This window comes from Labrus bergylta, chromosome 11 (genome assembly GCF_963930695.1).
Source record: "Labrus bergylta chromosome 11, fLabBer1.1, whole genome shotgun sequence".
NCBI lineage: Eukaryota > Metazoa > Chordata > Actinopteri > Labriformes > Labridae > Labrus > Labrus bergylta.
This window is the reverse complement of record NC_089205.1, coordinates 13917733-13938585: the sequence shown is the minus strand read 5'-3', so window position 1 is coordinate 13938585 and position 20853 is coordinate 13917733. Positions and strand designations below refer to the sequence as shown.

The 20853-nt window shown below is 38.4% G+C and overlaps 1 protein-coding gene across 1 annotated transcript in view; it reads right to left on the bottom strand.

Moving 5' to 3' along the window:
• Positions 1 to 19092, bottom strand: part of dync2h1 (dynein cytoplasmic 2 heavy chain 1) — a 129733-nt gene extending 110641 nt beyond the window's left edge. The window contains exons 1-29 of the mRNA XM_029280376.2: positions 18974 to 19092; positions 17531 to 17745; positions 16957 to 17130; positions 16464 to 16602; positions 15907 to 16025; positions 15121 to 15265; positions 14662 to 14807; positions 14404 to 14490; positions 13543 to 13677; positions 13225 to 13338; positions 13022 to 13133; positions 12263 to 12387; positions 11843 to 12018; positions 11384 to 11579; positions 11173 to 11268; positions 10639 to 10800; positions 10076 to 10174; positions 9648 to 9787; positions 9133 to 9361; positions 6994 to 7121; positions 6785 to 6900; positions 6525 to 6652; positions 5048 to 5197; positions 4726 to 4931; positions 4217 to 4372; positions 3691 to 3805; positions 3402 to 3572; positions 1164 to 1322; positions 65 to 133 (exon numbers count right to left, since the gene is read on the bottom strand). Coding sequence (XP_029136209.2) covers positions 65 to 133; positions 1164 to 1322; positions 3402 to 3572; positions 3691 to 3805; positions 4217 to 4372; positions 4726 to 4931; positions 5048 to 5197; positions 6525 to 6652; positions 6785 to 6900; positions 6994 to 7121; positions 9133 to 9361; positions 9648 to 9787; positions 10076 to 10174; positions 10639 to 10800; positions 11173 to 11268; positions 11384 to 11579; positions 11843 to 12018; positions 12263 to 12387; positions 13022 to 13133; positions 13225 to 13338; positions 13543 to 13677; positions 14404 to 14490; positions 14662 to 14807; positions 15121 to 15265; positions 15907 to 16025; positions 16464 to 16602; positions 16957 to 17130; positions 17531 to 17716 — 3978 coding nt within the window. The 5' untranslated portion in view covers positions 17717 to 17745; positions 18974 to 19092. The remainder of the gene's footprint in view (positions 1 to 64; positions 134 to 1163; positions 1323 to 3401; positions 3573 to 3690; positions 3806 to 4216; positions 4373 to 4725; positions 4932 to 5047; positions 5198 to 6524; positions 6653 to 6784; positions 6901 to 6993; positions 7122 to 9132; positions 9362 to 9647; positions 9788 to 10075; positions 10175 to 10638; positions 10801 to 11172; positions 11269 to 11383; positions 11580 to 11842; positions 12019 to 12262; positions 12388 to 13021; positions 13134 to 13224; positions 13339 to 13542; positions 13678 to 14403; positions 14491 to 14661; positions 14808 to 15120; positions 15266 to 15906; positions 16026 to 16463; positions 16603 to 16956; positions 17131 to 17530; positions 17746 to 18973) is intronic.
• Positions 19093 to 20853: the final 1761 nt, after the last annotated feature.

Below are 20853 nucleotides of genomic sequence, written 5' to 3'. Positions count from 1 at the left end.
CCAAGAGAAAGAAACAAGAGAGTGGGGAGGAAGAAGTATTCAGTGATCGAAGACTTGATCTGACCTTGTCTTGAAAGCTGTGGTAGTAGGGAGAGTCTTTCAGAGACTGCAGCAGACAGCGGTTATCTCCCACCTGGAGGGAAACAGAGTGAGGACAGGTCCAATACTTGCAAATCCTACATTCTATTTCACAGGGTTCATTTGCAAAGTACTTTGTGCCTATTCCAATAAAATTATAAAAATAATGAGACTTTACATTTTTTTTACGGCTCTATTGAAGTGCTGAATAGAGCTGAACATTAATCAGGAGAACCTTTAAATGAGTCTTTCCAAGGCTGCATGTAACTTTGTGGCATTCTCTCTTAAGTAAACCTAGGAGAAACATCTAACCACTAACTTGGTCACATTGTGAATTTATATACTGTTAGTCTAGAATATCTTAGTTGCAGAATCCATTTTCAGTCATCAAGACAACATACGAATAATCACGATTAACTAAATATATTAAGCCTGGGGGAAAAAGGGTTTTGTTAAAAAATCTATATTTACATGTAAGTTGTGGAAAAATTCAAGATGTCAAGATTCAAGATTCAATTGTATCATGTATCAAACATATATCTGCAAAATGCTGTTCACCCAGCCCCAAGCAGTGTGACAGAAAGAAAAAACATATAGACACATAAATATACCTAAAAATCAGAGACCAAATCCGTTCTAAAAGTATGGTGGTACAATTGCAATAGAAATAGCACAGATAATATAAAGTAGAAAAAACGAAGTACAAGAAATAACACAGGCAGCATACAGTTAGCACCGCAGTCATTCAATTCGTGTCTAAAGTGCAGTGGATTTAAAGTGCAGCACATGCCCCTCTGATACTGGCACTGATTAGTGTGACAGATGAGGGGGCGCAGTTTGTTACTTATCCTGAGAGCCTGTGGAAAGAAACTGATGAGCATTCTGCTTGATTTAGCAGAAATGTTTGGGTAAATAATGTTCAATGAAACTATAATATTAGAAAAATATGAGATTTACATTACTGATGAGGATAAGGGACTGTTTAACAGTAATCCTGACTCTGTGTGACATTAGTATCATTTGGTGTGTCATGTTTTTTATGTAGGAGTTAAGACAATATGTGTGGGTTTTTTTTGAGTGTCTACCTGGTTGACAATATCCTTCCAGTCCTTGATGAGGTTGAGAGTGCGCTTGCTGCTGTCTGTGTACTCAGTGAGGTTGAAGGTAGCTGCCACTCCCCACAAATCCAGCTCCCTCAGGGCTTCTCTGATCGTCACTTCTGCCTGAGCACGACTGTTCAGGTCCTAATTGCAAAAACACGGATAGTCAACTTTTGTCCACTGAGCATTTTATAAATCCATGACAACACATCATCCAATATACATGTGGCATATTAATTATTAGTTAACCATTACAAACTGTAAAGATGAAGATGATCTATGTGGCCTGCCAGAAATATAAAGATTGGCACAAAGTGTAATTATTGAATCATTCTGTTAAGACAAAAAATACTGCAGAGTAGTTCAATAATTCCTTAATAACTTAAATTCAATGCTAAAGTAAAAGAACAAAAGCGTTGTTGTATGGCCTAGCAAATGTTTTAAGCCTACGTTCAACATGAAAACAAAACTGTTGATCGGCTGAACGCAAAAACACAAGTAAGTATTTTAATAGTAAAGCTAAATAGTTAGCTCTATGTCCAAGAGATCTCTGTAAAAGATGTGTTTATGAGTTATCTTTGTAACAGAAGTCTTAATATGTGTTTTGGATTTGTTAAAATTCACAGAATAATCTTCATCATCTACATGACGAAATTCGATCATTGTTTCGTTAAAATCAAAGGACAAACAGAAATGTACAATATGTTGAAAAGTATATTTACTGGTTCCTTTGTTATTGTTTTAATTTTGTGTTTAAAGGTTAATCAGCTTTATTATTACTTAGCAGGTTATCTATGTTGTCAGTCTTTAATCAAAGTTTATTTTGAACACTGGAGAGCAGCACTGAGCACAGATCAGGCCATCAGGTAACCTTCTTTGTGAGACAGGTGTGTAAACATGCTGAGTGGCTTTAATTGACAGACATGAGTTTTCAGTGGTGTGTGTGAGAGCAGGAGTGAGGAGAGAGGTTGAGACACTTTCAGGCTCAATTCAGTGTAAGGAAGACAGCAGAGATGCCATTGGTAAGTGTGCTGTGTTATTTGTTAATTCTCTGTTTAGCATGTGTACATGTACTACATTTACCCTGTTTATTTCATCGAATGATGCATAGTCTTGTGAGTTAATCTTTGATTGACAGTGCAGCAAGCTGTGTAGGTAATTGATTGATTCGTCTGTGAGAAGCAACATGGTATTTTAGGTTTGTTGTCAGGTTCTCTGCATTGATTTTTGCACATTATATTGGTTGGGGTAAAGTTAAGAGGCATCTTTGGGGGTATTTCAATTGGAACAATGATTGCCTTAATTGGGTTTCATTTAAGTAACTAAAATACATATCTGATTTTTATAGTATTTAGTGGTCACATGGCCTGTCAGGTGACCTCCGGGGTTGATAGATAGGTTGATAGATATATATATATATGTGTGTATGTTGAGGTGTGTCCATTACATTTGTTCATGTCTGATGAAGGGCGAGGGCCCGAAACGTTACTGGTGGTAATTTTTCCATTAACTTGAACTTAATTGGAGCAGCTTCTGGTGTGCAGACCATTCATTCCACAATAGTATTTACTAATAACATGGAACAATTAAATTAGAAGTTTAAATGATAATTAATATTGAACAAATGTAACTCTGATTTTGTTTAAGTTGTAAACAAAATATAAATGACTGAATCATTTCTACAATTCAGATTAATTTAATTGATCTATAAACTGAGTTTTCTGATTTGTTTCAATTGTTGGTAAAATGGAAATAAGAAAAGTAAGGATTCTAATGGATGTTTAATTATTTGAGACGACTTTATTTAGCATATTTTATTTTCTTGAAGACTTTTGTTGATTAACATGTTTGTCTCAAAGATTTACAACCTGGTAAAGCTACTGATGGATTGTTCAATATTATGGATCAATAAATGCATTGGAAAAATGTATCCATGGAAAGGAGTCTGAGTTGTAAAGCATCCTCTGTGATCTTCCAGGCCTTAGCAAGTCAAGGAAACATTGGATAACAAGCACACCCAAAGACTTGACAATCATGAAGTATGTTTGAAAGCTTCTGTAAAACTTGATGGTTACAAGCATTTCCTTTTATCATTTTTTTTTTTTTTTTTTTTTAAATAGTCTAAAAACAAAAATGATTGACTGCGTAAAATATGAACAAAGATGAAAGCATGTTCTTCCAGCCGGTGTGTTTTTGTATTTGTATGAGTTAATGTGTACATACCTTGAGCTCCAACGCCTTTTCAATGATTGTTTCTGCCACACCCAGGAGGTCATTAAAGGTGAGTCTTTCTAAAGTTGTCCCTCTTGGAAGGCCAAGCAAACGGAACATGTCCAACCAGTGGTCCTGAGACAAGTGCTCCCCTCGCACATACTTCAGTACTGGGACCATGTTCTATACATGCGGATCAAGTGTGAAAATACAAAATAATTAAATAAATGAGTGAGAACTGTTCAAAGATATAGAATGTGATTCACAAAAAAGTGAGCCTTGCTTCAGAAAACTGTCCTACCTTGTATTTGTCCACTTCTACTTGCAGTTTTACAGACATGGCAGTAGGCTGCGCCAGCTTCCTGAGCTTGTCCTGCCACGTGAAGAGAAACTCCTCAAACACATAGATCTTACTCCTGAAAAAAGAAATATAGATATTAACATACAATTAAACACAGATTTATGGAAAATACAAAAACAAATCAAATCCGATCTAGGTTATTCTCTGGTGGGCCCACTGCCCAACAGACCTGTAGTATTGCTTAATATGTAAATTATGTAACCTGAAACTTGTTTTCGAAATCCGAAATCTCATCTCAAAACACATCTTTTTAAACTGGCATATTCAGTCTGATCATTCTCCACCCGTTCTCATAACTCCTTTACATCCTGTACATTTGTGTTTTTTAATGTTAATTTTATCGTTGTGTTGTTACCTTGTTGTTTTTTATCTCTGCTCTGTAAGGTGACCTTGAGAGGTTTGAAAGGTGCCTTTAAATAAAATTTATTATTATTATCAATGGTAGCTGTAAATGTAATCCCCTTACCTGTATGTGATCCAGTCTTCCTGGGCCTTTTCTGTGAAGCCCTGCTGCCACTCCTCATAAAGACCCCACATCTGGCTGTACTCATCCATGTCTCTTTTTGTGTCTTCTGCAAGTGAGAAATCTGGAACCTCCAGGTCAAAATAGGCACAATCCTCACTGAGTAGAACAGAAGGGGAGAGGAATGATTTTATTACAGAGGACACCGTAGGTAAAGGCGTTAAGCCTTTGTAGTTAGACATTTTACCTCAGTTTCAGTGTAATTGGAAAAGGCTGAATGTTTATAAATTTCATCCCATTGCATTGAGTGACAAACGTCTAAATTGTGAGTAATCCTTGTCAAACTAAGCAGCTATAGTTGTATGACATCAGATTAAGCAAAGTGCAAAACAACCTTTAGTAAGAAAAGGTTTCTGCCAGCCTTCCTGAAGTAACATTTATCTATGGACAGGATTTTCTAAAGAAAAAAATTAAACGCACATAATTAATTTAAAATATTAAAAAGAACGTACAGAAGTTTATTGTGCACAAGCTCTAACTCCTGGAACTCTTGCTGCTTGTCCTTGATGGTCTGGAGACATGCAAGAAGGGCAGCATGATCCCCGGTCTCAAGCATCTCATCCTTTGGCTTAAGCTGGTCCCAGCGGGCTTTAAAGCGCTCCAGCTCTGCCCTGTAGGCATTGATCCGACCAGCGGCTATGCTTCGCATCACCTCCACCTAAAGGAGGAATGGGGAGGAGAGTGCCAAAGAACATAGTAAGAGACAGAAATCTGAGAGCAAAGTTTTTACAACACAATAAACCTTGATCTGGTTTGTAAGTCGTGAGGTCTCACCTGTTCTTTAATCATGAGCTGATGGCTCTCCATGACAAGTTCCAGTTTGTCCCATTTGGCCCTCAGAGAAGACAGCGAGTCAAGGCCAGCCCCCGCTACTGCTCGCAACAAGCGATTCTTCTCCTCAGCATACTGAAACTCCGGTAGGATCTATACACGTACATGTATGTTAGTTAGTTTATCTACATGTCCAGTCAAACATTTCGCCAATCCTACACAGAATTTCAAGATATGGCTGTCATCAAACATCAGAAATAAAACATTCAACATGCATACATATGTCATTTCATTGTCCCAAATACTTTATGATTTAGATGTAAAAAACAAGAACAAGCAATGGTTCATAATAATAGAGACTTTCTTTTACATCTTGTGTAAAAAATAATCAGAAAGATTAACTGAAAATGGCTGAATTGATTTTGAAAGAAGTAGTAGTAGAAACTTAAAGATAAACATAATTGAGTATCATTCTAAAATAACCTTGTTAGAGTTTAGGGGTATATTTGTGTCGTCAAACTGGAGTTTGCTGTCAAGGAGAAAATAAATTAAAAAAACTGAAGTATTTTAGATGATCTGAAAGAAGTCTAGAATAAGGAATAATGCAATAGTTAAGTTAGGTTTGCACATTGTAGGTGTGATACATTTAAATACCGTTCAATAATTGGATATTTGAGTACATTTTTTTTGGGGAACAAATTATATCTGACATTATCTCTAGGCTAAAGTACCTGACTGCCCTCAGCTGAACTGAGACTTTCAGATCCAAAGAAATTATGGTTACCCTACGCTCACTTCAGGCTAAACACGGTATTGCAACAACATGAAAAAGCACTGAGATGTCATTGGTTCAAAAGAGTTTCTTCAGAAAATGGGGACTATTTCATTTCTTGAAAACTACCTTCCGAGATAAAAGAATATGTCTTTTCCTTTCTCACTTTTGTTTATTATACCTCCCCCCTTTATTTTCTTCTTCTTTCTTCTTCTCTTATTTTTTTTGATTAATGCCGTGCTTTGGTTGTGTATGTGTATGTATACACTTGGTATGTGTCTACCTGCTGTATTGTATCTTCTTAAAAAGCATAATTAACATAACTGTGAAAAATAAAAAATAGTATATCTATTTTAATGCATAAAATAATGTTCAGCTTAACATATTTAAAGCAGCAATTGAATTCCATTTAATGTGAAAAGATTGAAGTGTTTGTTCTGGTAATAAGGCTAAATGTGTGTTTCATGTTCAATCTTTAAAGCCGTGTGTTTGTTTGTTTGCATTAATCACGTGTGTACATGTTTTTTTTCCCCTTTCTTTTATTCAAAAGAAACTAGCTGCTGAAAATTCACTTGAAGGGAAACTGTTCAAATTAAAGTCTGAACCTTTCAAAATAAAAGGAGACAAACGGAAAAAGTTGTTGATCAAATCGATCTTTTCAAACGGGGAATCTGCACAGTACTTGAACATCTTGATAGTTTGTCTTACTTCAGGTTTGCGGGACACTATTCGGGTATATTTGCCCCTGGCTGTGCCAATCTCCTCCATGCTCTCTGGGCGACTGGACAAGGTGGCCATTGACTCTGAAACAAAACTGTCTATGGCCTGTGTGTGACCTGAACACAAGAGAAGGAAACACACTCAGAGATAATGTAACCGAAAAGGAAAAAAAAGGATGAAACTGTGCCATATGAATGAAAACAAAAATGAAAGTAAAATATGGGGACAATGGAGCTGTCTGTGTTTACCTTGTATGGACTTTCTGAGTGATAATAGCAGAATGTCAAACAGCCTCTGGATCAGGTCATCAATGACGGCTTTTACCGGCTCACAGTTGACTATGATACAGTCTACCTTCTCCTGACTGACACAGACAGAAGCACAGGATAAGTGCCTGACATTAGTTCAAATGTTGTTTTATTAACATTAGTCATTTCCCCGTTAGTGTGATTTGTACCTGGGCAGACGTTCTGACTCCTTCCCTCTGGCTTTCAGGGCCTTGAAGTTTCTCTCCCAGTCTTGAACAGAGCTCAGATGCTTCTCCACTAAGTTCTCTAAATCAACCTGGCCCAGCACCACCCACTCCTACAACATTCACAGCAGTTGGTCACCAAGCACATTTCCTAATTTCTAAGTCAGTCAAGGGTGAAAAAACAAGTCATACTTGTCAACTACAGAGGATAAAAAGAAGTGAGGGGCTGGCTAAGGGGCTTCCCCCTCACTGTTACATCAGGGTAGTACGAAGGGGAAACTACTGACAATAATAATGAAAGAGCTGATGATTATTAATAGAGAAGCAAACAAGCGTATCCGTGTTAAAGTTATTCAAATAAACAGCAAATGTCTCAATGTCACATTTCACTGAGTAGGTCTAAAAAAAAAATTAAAAAAAAACCATTAGTCAATGACTATTTCTTTACATAGATCATGGTGCAATTAGTCATCATAAAAAGATCAATAAGAGGGCTTATGTACAGAAAATCTTGAACAACCAGAAGAAACCGTTGAACAACTTGTACTCTACTTCTACTTCATATTCAAGTCTGACCTCTGAGGCCAGATTCTAATCTCGGTAGAGTCAAAGAAAAGCATGCTTTCTATAGACTGTCAATTCATCGGATAAATGAATTATGTATAGTCAGGGCTTCATTTGAGCCGGATCCTGCCTGAACTACATCCAGCATCAGGACGGGCACCTATTTGATTGGATGCAGCACCTCCTTTGTCACTATCAAAATCTTCATAAATGTGGTGTAATATTTCATGTTATCTGTAGTGACATTATTTTATTTTGCATTTAAATCTTAAGGCATTTAAAGGTTAAGTGTTTTTTTTTTTTTTTCAAAGAGTGAGAGAGCGAGAGGTCAGATCGTGGTCAGGTCATGTAGGGACGCCTGAGTTTTGTGCAAGCCACATGAGCTCAGGTTATGTGTTACTGTCTGCGATTTGGCCAAGGTCGAGGGATCATTGGTTTGTGGTCTGTTTTGGCCAAATAAACCGGTACGAACATGTTTTATTGTTATGCTCTGGTTGTGTTGCTGCCGGGGTTGTGTTGATTATCATTTTGAAGAGTGACGAGTGTGATGATGAAATTGTTGCTGTTAAATACAGGTGCTGAGGGGTACTTCAGCTAACCCCCAAATGAGTCACAATTAAAACCATCAGCTTATAAGAAAACATGTAAACTTACTAAGTAAACGTTCCAGCAGAGTGATAGGCCTACAACTCACAGCAGGTCGGAGCTTTTCTGATGTGTGCACACGTTGAAGTGTCTCTGTTTTCCACAACATAATACAACTCTACACTCAGGTAGAGAAACTTGAAACTTTGAACACAGGTGGAGAGACGTAAAACCGAAACTTAAATCAACCTTCTGTTTTAATTTAACTGTTTACCAGTGAAGGGTGTGAACAATACTACAGACTGTAGTCTCTGTTAACAGACTGATGCTGCTCCAACATGTGATGAGTGCACATTGATGTTTGCTCTCCACTTGTTTGTTTGTTTGTTTATAAAACTATTCTTAACTGGTCAAAGGTCACATCTCTATAAACTTTCAGTGTGAGGTTTGTTGGCTGTTGAAGAGCTGCTGTTAATAAGTATGTATTTTTATTTATCCATTCATTTGGTAATTTTGTGGCTATATTATTTTAAATCTTTCTACCCTCAAAGGGACTTCTCCTTTAAGGTCTGAATAGATGTAACAGTAATACACCTCATAGCAGCAGATCTATATTTGGATAGGAGCCAAGTGTATGTTGTGAGCTTGAAAGGAAACAAGGTTTGCTTGGACTGAAATGTAAATGTCATCTTTCTAGCCTTTTAGAAGTGTATCCAAATAGAAAGGAATGTGTAGGCTGTACCTGCTAACAGAATATAAGCAAGACTGTTAACATGAAGAGTTTGTCAGCCATTCATTGCTGTTCTGTTTCATCATTGAACATTTACAGAAGAAATACAGTCCCGAGCGTTCACAGTTTTGAGCAATTATTGTGAATGCTCATGTGTTCTCAAAACCTCATTTAACAACATACAAATATTTTTAAAGAATGTCTTGGTTATGTTTAGTGTCAAACTCATCTGTTGGTTCAGGTACCTTGAACTTGTGTTGTACAGCTTGCAGGCGGCTAAAAAGGTCCTCGGCCTTGCTGAAGATAGTGAGGAACCCGGAGGCATTTCTGTCGATCATGATGCTGAAGATCATCTCCTCCCCCTGCACACTGACCCCTTTGAACTGGTTTGGGATCGAGATGAACCGCTTCATTTCCTTGAAATAACGTGCTCGCACCTCCTCAAACGGAGGACGGAACTGCAAACGGCCCTGCCTATTCACAAGAAGGAGAGATGTGAAAAGACAAAAGTCTTTTTTTTTCCCTAAATCAACACACACTTACAAGAAAGGGAAAAGATGGACAGGCAAAATGATGGTGTGGCCAAGTGTGAAATTTAGATGGGAAAAAAGTGATGCTGCTTTTAGTAAAAGGTAGGAAAAATATTTATGAATATTTCTCCTATTTGAGTGTAAGGGAGAGGAGGAGAAAAAAAATAAGAAGGCCAAGACAGAGGTTATGAAAAGGATAAAGACAACTGTAAGAGTGTGTGTGTAATCACTTGAAAGTGAGGTCTATGTGTATTTCAGGCAGGTTCTTGTTTAGAGCTTCCAGTCCTGTCTGATACTGGTGTTCAAGGGCCTTGAAAAGCTGATGGTTCCAGTGCTGACGCCATGCCTGCATATCATCAGACCTAAAGCCCTGGACACAAACACACATGTATTTACTTTCTAAGAAGGAGAACGAGGATCTGTTTTACAATGCAGTGGTCATAGCTTAACTTTTCCAGTCAAATCAAAAGCTTAGTTATGATTCATCCTCATTCACCTGGACAATCCAAGTTACAATAGCGCTCCTTTTTAAACTTTCTTTATAGTCCAAATATGTATGGTTATGAATATAGAAATAATTGATTCAGTAAGATTGTGTTGATATAAAATTACATGAAAGACAACAGCAGGGACCCAGACTTCTGACTGTAACAAATACCTGAGCCTCCAGAGTGGCAAAGCCAGTACGGAGGTCCTGAAGGCCATCCTTCCAGCGCTGCTGATGCCTCAGCAAGTCCACATTCATCAGTGTCACCACCTGAGAGATGGGCCAGAAAATACAAGACATACATTTCTCATCCTAGATCAGTGGTTCTCAACCGGTGGGTCAGGACCCAGAAGTGGGTCGAGGAGCCGTTTTCAGGAGGGCGCGAATGTGTGTCTGGGAAAGATTCTGTAAAAAGCCTGAAGCGCTTTTCTTTAACAAGTTTGTTTTATTCAGTTTCAACCATACTTTGTACCATCTAAGGTTCAAACTGCTCAATTTTCCTTTAAATAAATCTAATTGATTGAAAAATATAAGAAATTTGGGTTGCAATATTTCATGAAGGAATAGTAGTAGTATAAGTAGTTGGTGGGTCCTGAGGCTCGACCAGTTGAGAAACACTGTCCTAGATTATGATTCCACATGAATATACACAGAACAAATCATTTAAATCAGTGCAAACTGACTCGGTTTTAAATCATTTATTAAAACTACTGAGATCAAAACATTGTTACAACCTTGTCAATAAAGTCTGTGTGCCATTTGCGTAACTTCCTGTTTTCAGTCGAGAGTTTCTCAGCAGCAGACTGCAGTTTGGTAATGTAAGCCTCTAATTCCTTGGGGTTGTCCCAAGTGATCTGCAGTTTACCACCTGTTTCCTTTGAGAGAGAACGAGGATTCTAAAAAAAGAAAAGCAGAACTATTTAATCATATATACAAAATCAACTCTAGGAACTCTCTGAAGACGACAAGTGAGTGTTTATATAAAATGTGTGTCTGGATTGAACACATTTATGGAGGGGAACAGATGATTTACTTCTCTGAGAACAGAAAAATAAAAAGTAAAATTACAAGAATCAACATTTTCCTTTTCATGTGTGATTCATTCACGCAAAAAAAAAATAGAAGCATTGGCAAGCACCATCTTCCGAATCCTGTTGTACAGTACTAGACTTTTAAGATGGATCTCAATAACCATAACAACCTTGTTACACCTTTTAATGTGCAAGGCATAGCAAGTGAAAATTAACATTCCTATCTGTGCTCTGTACCTTGATCACTTGTTCAAAGGCCAGGGCAAGACCAAGCATCATAGGTCTCTGAGAGGTTATCATCTGCTGGTCAATGGTGTTGTAGAAATGGGCCACCTACCGCACAAAAACAATGTGTCACCTTATGAGCTTCAGATAAATTGAAATTGGATTTATGTGATAAATTAATGAAGAAAGAAAAATGCGTTTGTCTCTTGACCAACAAACCCACCTGTTTTAGGACAATGGCCTGTCTGTAGAATTTGTCTGCAGTATTAGCAGCCTGTTGTATCTTGGCTGGGATGGGAAAGCCCAGGGCAGAGAGCTGCCTGACCTCCCTGAGCAGACTGACCAGCCTGTCTGAATACTGGATCTTCAGCCTGCCATCCACATGGTCCAGGTCCATCACACGGTTACTGGCATGTAGGCTAAAACAAAGGACATAGAGAATGTAAGAGCCACTCCAACTAGCCTATGATTCAACTTAAGTATCCTTGTCTAACGTATGACATGAGGTGGAACATTTAAAAGAACATTCACAAATGGGAAAGTTTAAATTAAAGAAATGCATTAACATTGATAACCAATTCCCTGTAAATTGCTATATATTGACCATAGTGCTACGGTGTCAATAATGTTGAAAGTCTTAGTCCCTCTGAACTGTTCTGGAAAAATGAGTAGTGTTTCCAACCTGATCCCTGACTTTGGGTCAGCCAGTCCGGACAGTATATCTCTGGACCAGTCCTCAAACTGTTCCTGTTCATATGCCCTCAGAACTTCCAGCAAGTCATCACAAAAATGCAGGTACCCTTTGAAAGCAGACAGGTCTGAAAGCAGTGCCTCAGCTAGCCGAACCGAGTCCTCAACCTAATGGAACATTACAAGCTCAGGAATATTAAAAAAGAAAGAAAAAAAATTCTGTATGCACAAATCATTTAATTCCACAATGAATTACTTTGTATTATCATGTTATTTTGAATTCATCATTCACTGTCTAATTGTCTAATAAAGGCTTATTTTCTTAATCATTATAATAAACTAAAGATAACTAAGTCTATGTGCATATAAACACATTGAGACACATGACAATGACACATGCTCATTAAGTTACCTTGTGTATGAGCTGGCGAACCCAGACTATTTTGTTGACCACCTCTGGAAGATTCCTGCCAATAAGTGGCCCAGACTTTTCTCCGGGGTCTCCATGGCAACGACTCTTAAAGTCAGTCTTCAGCCCTAAGAAAATTTAAAAAATTAAAATGTATAGAGGGGTCAAGTTCAAGAGCCATCATTTGGTACAACTGACTTTCCCGTCCAATCCTACACATCAGTTTAACATCAAGCATTCCCTACAATTCCTATCAGGTCCCTTACTATGAGTCAGCAGTAAGTGCTTGGGAGAATATATTATGGAGTTTTAGTAGAGCCTATCTATGGAAGGACATTTACTATTACTATTTTAAGTGAAGCATTTCCCAAACAACCTAGAAGGGTGGGTATCTTAAAATGTACTTCTATTGTGGGGACAAATGTTCTTCAAGTCTGGCACAGTCCCCACCATCAGAAAAGACACCTGTGTACAAACTTCAAATGTAACAAACACCTGTTTGATCAGAGAACTCTCTAAAGAAATGTTTGCTGCATTCTGTACCGTAACAGACACCATTACCTGTATATTCCATACAAAAAGTAGATCAATATAGCAACAACATTTATATATATATATATATATTATATATATGTGTGTGTTTTTATATATTACTGGATGCATACATATAGTATTGAGCCCCTGCATATTGACCTCAAAGTTTAGAGGTCATATCACCTGAAACACAAAAAGATGTACGTGCTTTGACATAGAACTGTATACCTTTGTTGTAGTCCAGTAGCCGGGCCAGTAAGGTTTCTCTCTCTGACTGCAGCTCTTTGCTGATGGTGGCACGTCTGATCAACTCTTTGTGCTTTTGAAACACCTGCAACAACTAGCAGCAGAAAAACAAGTAGGCATGCATAGTGCGGTCACAACTGAGCAGGCGATTTTGCAACGCTTACCAGGAAAGTGTGTTTCACTACCTGTTGTGGGTTGTCACCCACGTCAGCAATGTAGCTCTTTAGCCTGCCGGCGACCTCCTGTTCTGACGGCGCCATTAGGCGCTCAAACTGAGCCACTGCTGCTCTCCAAAGAGGCTACAAAAAAAATTCCAAACGTCACACTCTGATTTGAAGAGAGATTTCACATCCTTGCCTTCATCTATTGTGTAGAATATGCAACTTAAAATGTCGGTAAGTGTGAGCATTATTGGTGGTTCCCTCAGCATGGACAGTAATCTGTTAGCAGCCACATTAAGCAAACACACACAAAAAGAACACACACAGTTTCCATTAAATAACCTCAGTGTAGGGGTTGTAATGTAGAGGGTTGAGTCCAGAGAAAGGTTCAAACACACGCTCTGACGTGAGAGCCTGCTGCTTCCCTCCTGGCAGCAGCCGCAGCAGTTTCTCGTGTACCATGCGCAGAGTCACCACCTTGTAGACATAAACAGAAAGAGTGTTTTCATCTCAAGTCCTGTGTTTTAACTGTTTGGTTTGTTATAAGGCTTATTTTCTATACCAGATATGTCAGTAAGTAACTGTAAAAGTGAAAGCTTCCTGTGGCAAACCTTCAATAGAAAATGGTTACAGGGTAGAAAATGAGGTTGTTTACACCATAAACATCCTGTTAACAAGAAAAATGATTCAAATTGATGTAAAGAAGATAGAGGAATCTGTGTTTAACGTATGTTAGTGTGGTTAAAAGTCTGTGAACTGGTTCAGAAGAAGTCAACTTAGCTAGTTCAAGTAAGTTACAAATACTTGGCTGCCAACAATAACATACATACAACAGCTGCCTGGATGAGATACTTTATCAACAGCTGTGTCCAAATTCAAGGACTTAACTCCTCTAATTTAGGGTCATGATGTAAAAGCTGTGACAATGAAATGTTTTCTCTGTGTTTCAAGTATTCCTCATTAAAAAAATTTGATATCCTTTATTAATCTCTGAGGGAAATTTGGGTTTACACTCTGTTATTTATAGGGACATGCTTCTCACACACATAGGCCCGAATCACATATAAGTCACATTTGCTCTTTTACAAACAAATTGAAAAAAGAAATACATAACTAAAAAGATACTGGAGAAATGAGCACTATCAAATAATGTCTACTCTAGGAAAAGGGTTTCCTTGATCATGGATCAGAAGGCTTTCTTACCTCATCCAATCTTTTTGCAAGACAATGAAGAGTTTGTGGGCAGTGCATGTTTCCCTTCCACGAGTGGGGAGCATGTCTTTTCCACACCTGTGAAAAATTGCAATTTTAAGTGTATTTTCAATGTTTACATTCATGCTGATGACCATCCGCATCTGATGTTTGAAGGCCAGTGAGCTGTTTAATTATGAGTGAAATGGTAAATTGATGATTTTCTTAGCATTTTGTTCACAATGTTCTCACACTGTACTCCTTCCATACCTGTCCTGTTAGATGTTCACAGGCTACCACCCATTGTTCACAGATGGCAACACCTGTTTTCAGTTTTTCTCTCATGGATACAAATGGCTCCTCAAAGATTTTAAGATTGCTCAGCTTCCTCTGCACATATCTTCCCAGGACTCCACCTTGTATATTAATGCATAGACAAAGAGAAAATGTTTAGAAATGGCATAATTATCTCCTGCAGATGCACACATGAGCCACATGAACAAAAACAGTTATTCTATTGTTCAACGACAAAGCAGAATGCTATTTTCTGTTTCCTGTAAGTTCTGTTTATTGAGGAGTTCCTATGAAAACAAATCAGGTTTCATTTCTCAAAATGTTTACATTTTAACAGGAACCACAGTGGACTAATGGTCTTTGTGACGTGAAACTCTTGACACCCACTGTATCTTTTTTCCTGTGTGGGTGTAAGCATGTCTAAGAGAGGCTCACCTATAACATCCATGAGTCGGACCATGCGTGTTTCTGGATAAGGCTCGAAATCAGTTTGCCGCCAAACATCATCAAGAGAGTCTCTGCTCTGTTCCACCAGATCCACAACATCAGACATGGACAAGCCATCAAGACCGCCGTACTCCTGGTGGAAACACAAATGGAGAAACAGTGTTTCTGTTAAGTTTAGATTTCTCTCATTAGGAATACTTAATAATAAAAGTAATAAGGACATGTACACCAATCCCTTTCTTCTTACATCTTATCTGTGGAATCATTGCATTGTAATGTTAAAAGCTATGGATGAAATCTCAGTAGTGAGCATGAACAACCATGTAAAGGTAGTAATAGTTACAACTTCAATTTTCATGTTAACATAAGCTGTGCTGAATCTGACACATAACAGCGTATGTTGGGGCACTGGTGGCGCAGTGGTTAGTGCGCGTGCCCCATGTGTGGAGGCTGTGGTCCTCAGAGGCGGGCGGCCTGGGCTCGAGTCCGGCCTGTGGCTCCCCTCCCGCGTGTCATCCCCCTCCCGCGTGTCGTGTCATCCCCCTCCCGCGTGTCGTGTCATCCCCCTCCCGCGTGTCATCCCCCTCCCGCGTGTCATCCCCATCCCGCGTGTCGTGTCATCCCCCTCCCGCGTGTCGTGTCATCCTCTCTCTCTCTCTCTCTCTCTCTCTCTCTCTCTCTCTCTCTCTCTCTGCTTTCCTGTCTCTCCATTAAAGGCACAAAAAGCCCAAAAATAAATCTTAAAAACAATAACAGCGTATGTACCTTACATACCTTATGTATGGGTTTAAATTGCTCAGTGAAATGTTTGGCCCTTTCTCTCACGCTGTTCTTCTCAGCAGACTCCGAGAGATCGGCCCAGTACTGGAACTCATCAATGGGAGTCAGGATTCCTGCATGGTGACAATAATATGAGGACATTGTGTTATAATCATAAAATATCTTATCAGGAGCCACTGGAAGTTTCTTCAAATTGTTTGATAGACTATCACCTTTATGACTAAATGCAAATCCTGTTTAGCTATCACAGGGACAATCTTAACCAGAGAGTTAGGTGTCGTTCAGAAATTATAATGCCGTCTTCTACTGAAGTTGAGCTGAGATGATTAGGGACAATATCTTACAGCTGGAAAGTTACTTACATCAAAATAATTAACAATAATGCTAAAGCTTTTATAAGTACCGCCAAGCTGTGTTATCAAATGTCATGGGTAATGTTATGTCCAGAAATCCAAACAGTTTCAAAATATCAATGACCATTTCTAACTGTTCCATGGATACTTCAACCCTAACCTGTGTATTTATTCATGCATCAATCTTTATATGCATACCAAGGACATCTTCTTCTGTACGGCCCTCCTTGGCAGAGGGTTGTGCTTCAGAATGGCGAACCACTGAGCCCAGGCCAAGCTCCAGCTCACTCAGCAGTCCTGCAAGCTTAGGGTCAAATGCTGAACTCCAACGCTCGTCCTTGAGAAGTGAAAGAAGGAAACTTTTTTTTATGATTTTAGACTAAAGAGTCTTTTGTTTTGCCCACTGCCTTATCCAATATTCAATTTATTGTTGAATATTTTATCATGATGTTTCAATATGTATGCTTAATTCTCTCAGGTTTTATCTATTTTAATTTAAATAGTTGAGTTGAATTTGACTAATTTTAACTTCAAATAAGCTTTAAATGAAAGCTTCAAGATTGCTTCAGTATATCTTTAAATTTGTGTACACTTTCTGAATATTCCAGTTTGGCTGAGGAAACATACGTACTTAAACCTACGTCTTAAAAAAAAAAAACATGTGGAATTGAATAAACCATGGGAGGCTCACCTTCAGCAGTATAGGTGAAAAGACTTGTCGCACAGCCTGGTAGAGGGTGTGAATAGGAGACTCCAGCATAGATGACACAAGGAGGCTCTGGTGAAGGTTGTCTTCTGTGATCACTGTGGGATGCAGCTTAAAGAACACCAACACCTTTTCCCTGCTGTCCCCAGATGCTTCAATCTGATAAAGGAATATATTATTTTCACAAGACAAAGAATAAGCTTTTTATTGTCCTCAGTGTTCGATGGTCAGTGGTTGTAAAAGTAAGAATGGTTGAAGTTACAATACTTATAGAGATACAAATTTTGCCTCGCTTTGTTATTGATCCGTTACTGAAAAACTATTTGAAAAGGCTACTCAGAATCAGTGAACAGGGATTATTTTGTTGTGTAACTCAGCATTTTAGTACTGTCTCCATATACTGTGATGTTTTAAAAGGTTACATGTTTTACATCATTTGTTGGATTAATTGTATAAAACTAAATTACAAAACAACCGTGCTGGGTCCTGAGGAAAATCCTTTCAAATGATGATGAAGCTCCAAAACAATTCAATGTAATGTTTAACATTATATCTTTACCTTATCTGAAAAGTAAAGGTCATTGCCTTGTCTGGTCACAGACAGAACAAATTCGTTCCCATCGTCCAAGAAGTTATTGATCTGCGTGCTGTTAGTCAGGGATGGCGAAGGCTCTATCCCGAAGAAGTTTCCAGTTGTGGTCAGAAGAAACTTTTTGCGAGCATCATCTGAACTGTGGTGGGGCATCTTGCCAAAATGGGTTGATGCTATGAAAGCTGTAAAATACAAAATATAACATTATAAAGTAGCACACTTTAGGAAGAATGTGTCTTAATGGTTGCTAATGTGGGAAACGGTTAAATCTACAAACTTTTGCTTTAAAATCTCAAGGTTATTTGAATGTTTCAGACTATGAAATTATCTGTTTTAAAACCACCCTTGTTTAATGTGGTGTGGGCATCTTGACACCAGACTAATAACCAGTAATTACTGATCTATTAGTCCCAGTTTGTACCTGGTACCCATGACTAGTACCACCTGGGGCCCTATCAGCCTGCAACCCAGTGGACCTTTTTTTGGCTCATGACCCCTCTTTGACGGCACAAAACAGGATTCCAAACACATGCAGCTTTTTTTTTTTTTACCACATTAAGGCGATTTCATAGTATTGTGGACACAGGCAGAGCCAGGATGAGATCTGTGCACCCACTGAGGATTGCATTTTTCTCAGTGCAAGATATGTACAGCCAGGTGAGTGTGTATTAACAAGGCTGGAAATGAATGTTGGACGCATGAGGCATGGATGAGTTAGTTAGTTAGTTTCTTGCATGGGCTCGACTCAAAGTAGCCCATGCTCATCTGGATAACGTGTTGTACATTAAATCAGGAAGAATACTACAATGGATTTTTCTATTGATCAATAATTACAAGTATAAGGGGACATCATCTGAATTCCGTGCGACCCCATGGTTGGGAAAGCCTTCCGTAACCTCTGTTAAACTAAATTTAACTTTTCACACCAAAAAAAACCAAAGAAAAACATGAACCAGATAATCTTTCCTCAACTGAAATTACCGTTTAATTATTTTTTTTGTTGAATAGACTATCAGACTTTGGCATGCACGTTTCTCCATGTGCTAGTTTCCTGACGTTTTGTTAGATTAATGTTTATGAAATGAAGCTGGAGGAGAACCATCTGTGCAGATATCGATGCTATACTGATAGCTTCTACTGTGCTAGCCCCCTAAACTTCAGCTCATAAAGCCACCGTGCCTGCAGCCAGTTATCGTTGTATACGAAGCTGTTTCTATTGCACATATGCACAACAATTTGTACAATGTTGTAATGATGCATGTGTGTAATCTGCTGACTGTTCGGGGCACTCTGACCATAGCTAACTAGCGAGCTAACGTTTTGACACCGCCGCCTATTAAAATTGAGCATGTAAGCGACCTGGTTAGACTTGAGCATGCAAGACAACTTGTAGAAACCTTTGTGTCCTACCGTTTTGCCACCGATGTTTTTTTTATTCTCAGAGCATTTGGTGACTTCATTCATGGAGTGAAACTACAGCAAACTGTTGCTCGTCGCTCCAAGATTATGTTTCCGTGGTTACCACTAACACCTACGTACGTACCACGTGACACGGAAATAGTACGCTGCACAAAAAAATAAAAAAAAGTTGCAGAGCTGGTCAGCATCTGCTATTTCAATTGTCTCAGCCGTGTTAAAAAAAAAATAAAGATAAAAGATAAACTTTATTGATCCCCCGTGGGGGAAATTTGTGCATTACAGCGGCTCCAGAAAACAGGGGACGAGGAATATACTTGTAAAAAATAAAAATAGAAGTTAAAAAACAGATCAAACATATTTACATCATTTAAATAAAAATAAAAAATACAATAATGTAAAAAAATACAATAATGTAAAAAAAATACAATAATGTAAATGTAAAATTACACAGTAACTTGTTATTGACAAAACACACACAGTGTGCGGTAGCGCTCTGTCTTGCAGGGTGGGTGTCTGAGTTGTAACTTTATATACCATCATCCTTTCTCGTGTGGGTTTTCTGAGAAACTTGAGGCTTTCCTGATATTGACATGCCGTACTGGTGCCATGGATGGCATGTGACATTCAAACAAAGACAAAACAACTTCTTTTTTTTTTTATCCAGCAACCACAGCCATCAACCAGGGTCAGTGCAGTCAGTGTTACCTACTTCACTTTAAGATTCCCTTTGAAAAAGAACAACACACACATTTCCCAGTATGAAGTCTAGTTCCGTTTCAAAGAACGATGGTGTCATATCCATGCTGTTTAATCCAAAATGAAAGACACATAGGTTCAATCATCTATTTTTAATCCAAATAGCCACCTTTAGTATGTGTTTGCATTTTCATTAGGAGTTTATTCATATTAGAAATAGGCATACAACGAATAGGTCTCTTGGACATTTTGACATATAGGGAAAGCACATGTGTAACCAATTCTACTTAGCAGACGCTTTTATGCAAAGTGACGTACATGAGAGAGTAAGTACAACACAAGCAAGGATCTAGAAAAAAAGGGAACAATGTCAGTAAGAGCAAACAATCAGCTTTGAGTCCGATTGGACACACAGGTGCTGACAGTCATTGCACAGAGGCAAAGCACAACATTGACAGCAGTCCTTGAGAGCTCTAATCAGTATAGAAACCATCTTATAAGTCATCATTATCAAACAAAAACAATCGTCACAACCATCATCATCATCAATTATATTGAGACCATCGTCATTAAGTTAGTAGGTGTTCATGAAAGAGCTGGGTCTTTAGCTTTTTCTTAAAGGTAAAGAATGTTAGTTAGTTAATAATCAGAATGATGGCAGTAGGCCCAACAGTTAGCCATTACATTGAGTCATTACTTGTATTAGGCCAATCTACACCTGTGTATTGTGTACTGTATAACATAATATTTGGGGTATACTCTGTGTAAAGGTTATTAGCTTATAATGGGGACATTTTTTAAATAAACATTTGCATATGAAGTTACATTAACATAAAGCTATTGCCATTTAGAATTTGTTTGGGGTTGCAATCAGTTTGTCCGACAGTATGCACTATATTAGTCAGTATTCAAGTTTACGGTCACATATGAAGGGGGAAGCGTGCAGGGAATCCCTTAATACAGTTTCATTTCCGACACCTTGTATAGGTACAGAAATTATTTATTCACCCAGTGTCCTCACAGCCAATTTGCTATTTGAAGAGTTTTTTCTAGTTTCTATATGATGGTGATAGTATCTTCACCCACAGTTATTTAGCATGATTTACAGTAACACCTCCCACCCACCCCCACCAAGAACTGTTTTTGCAGCCTCTGAAGCTGAACTTCCAGGTTCT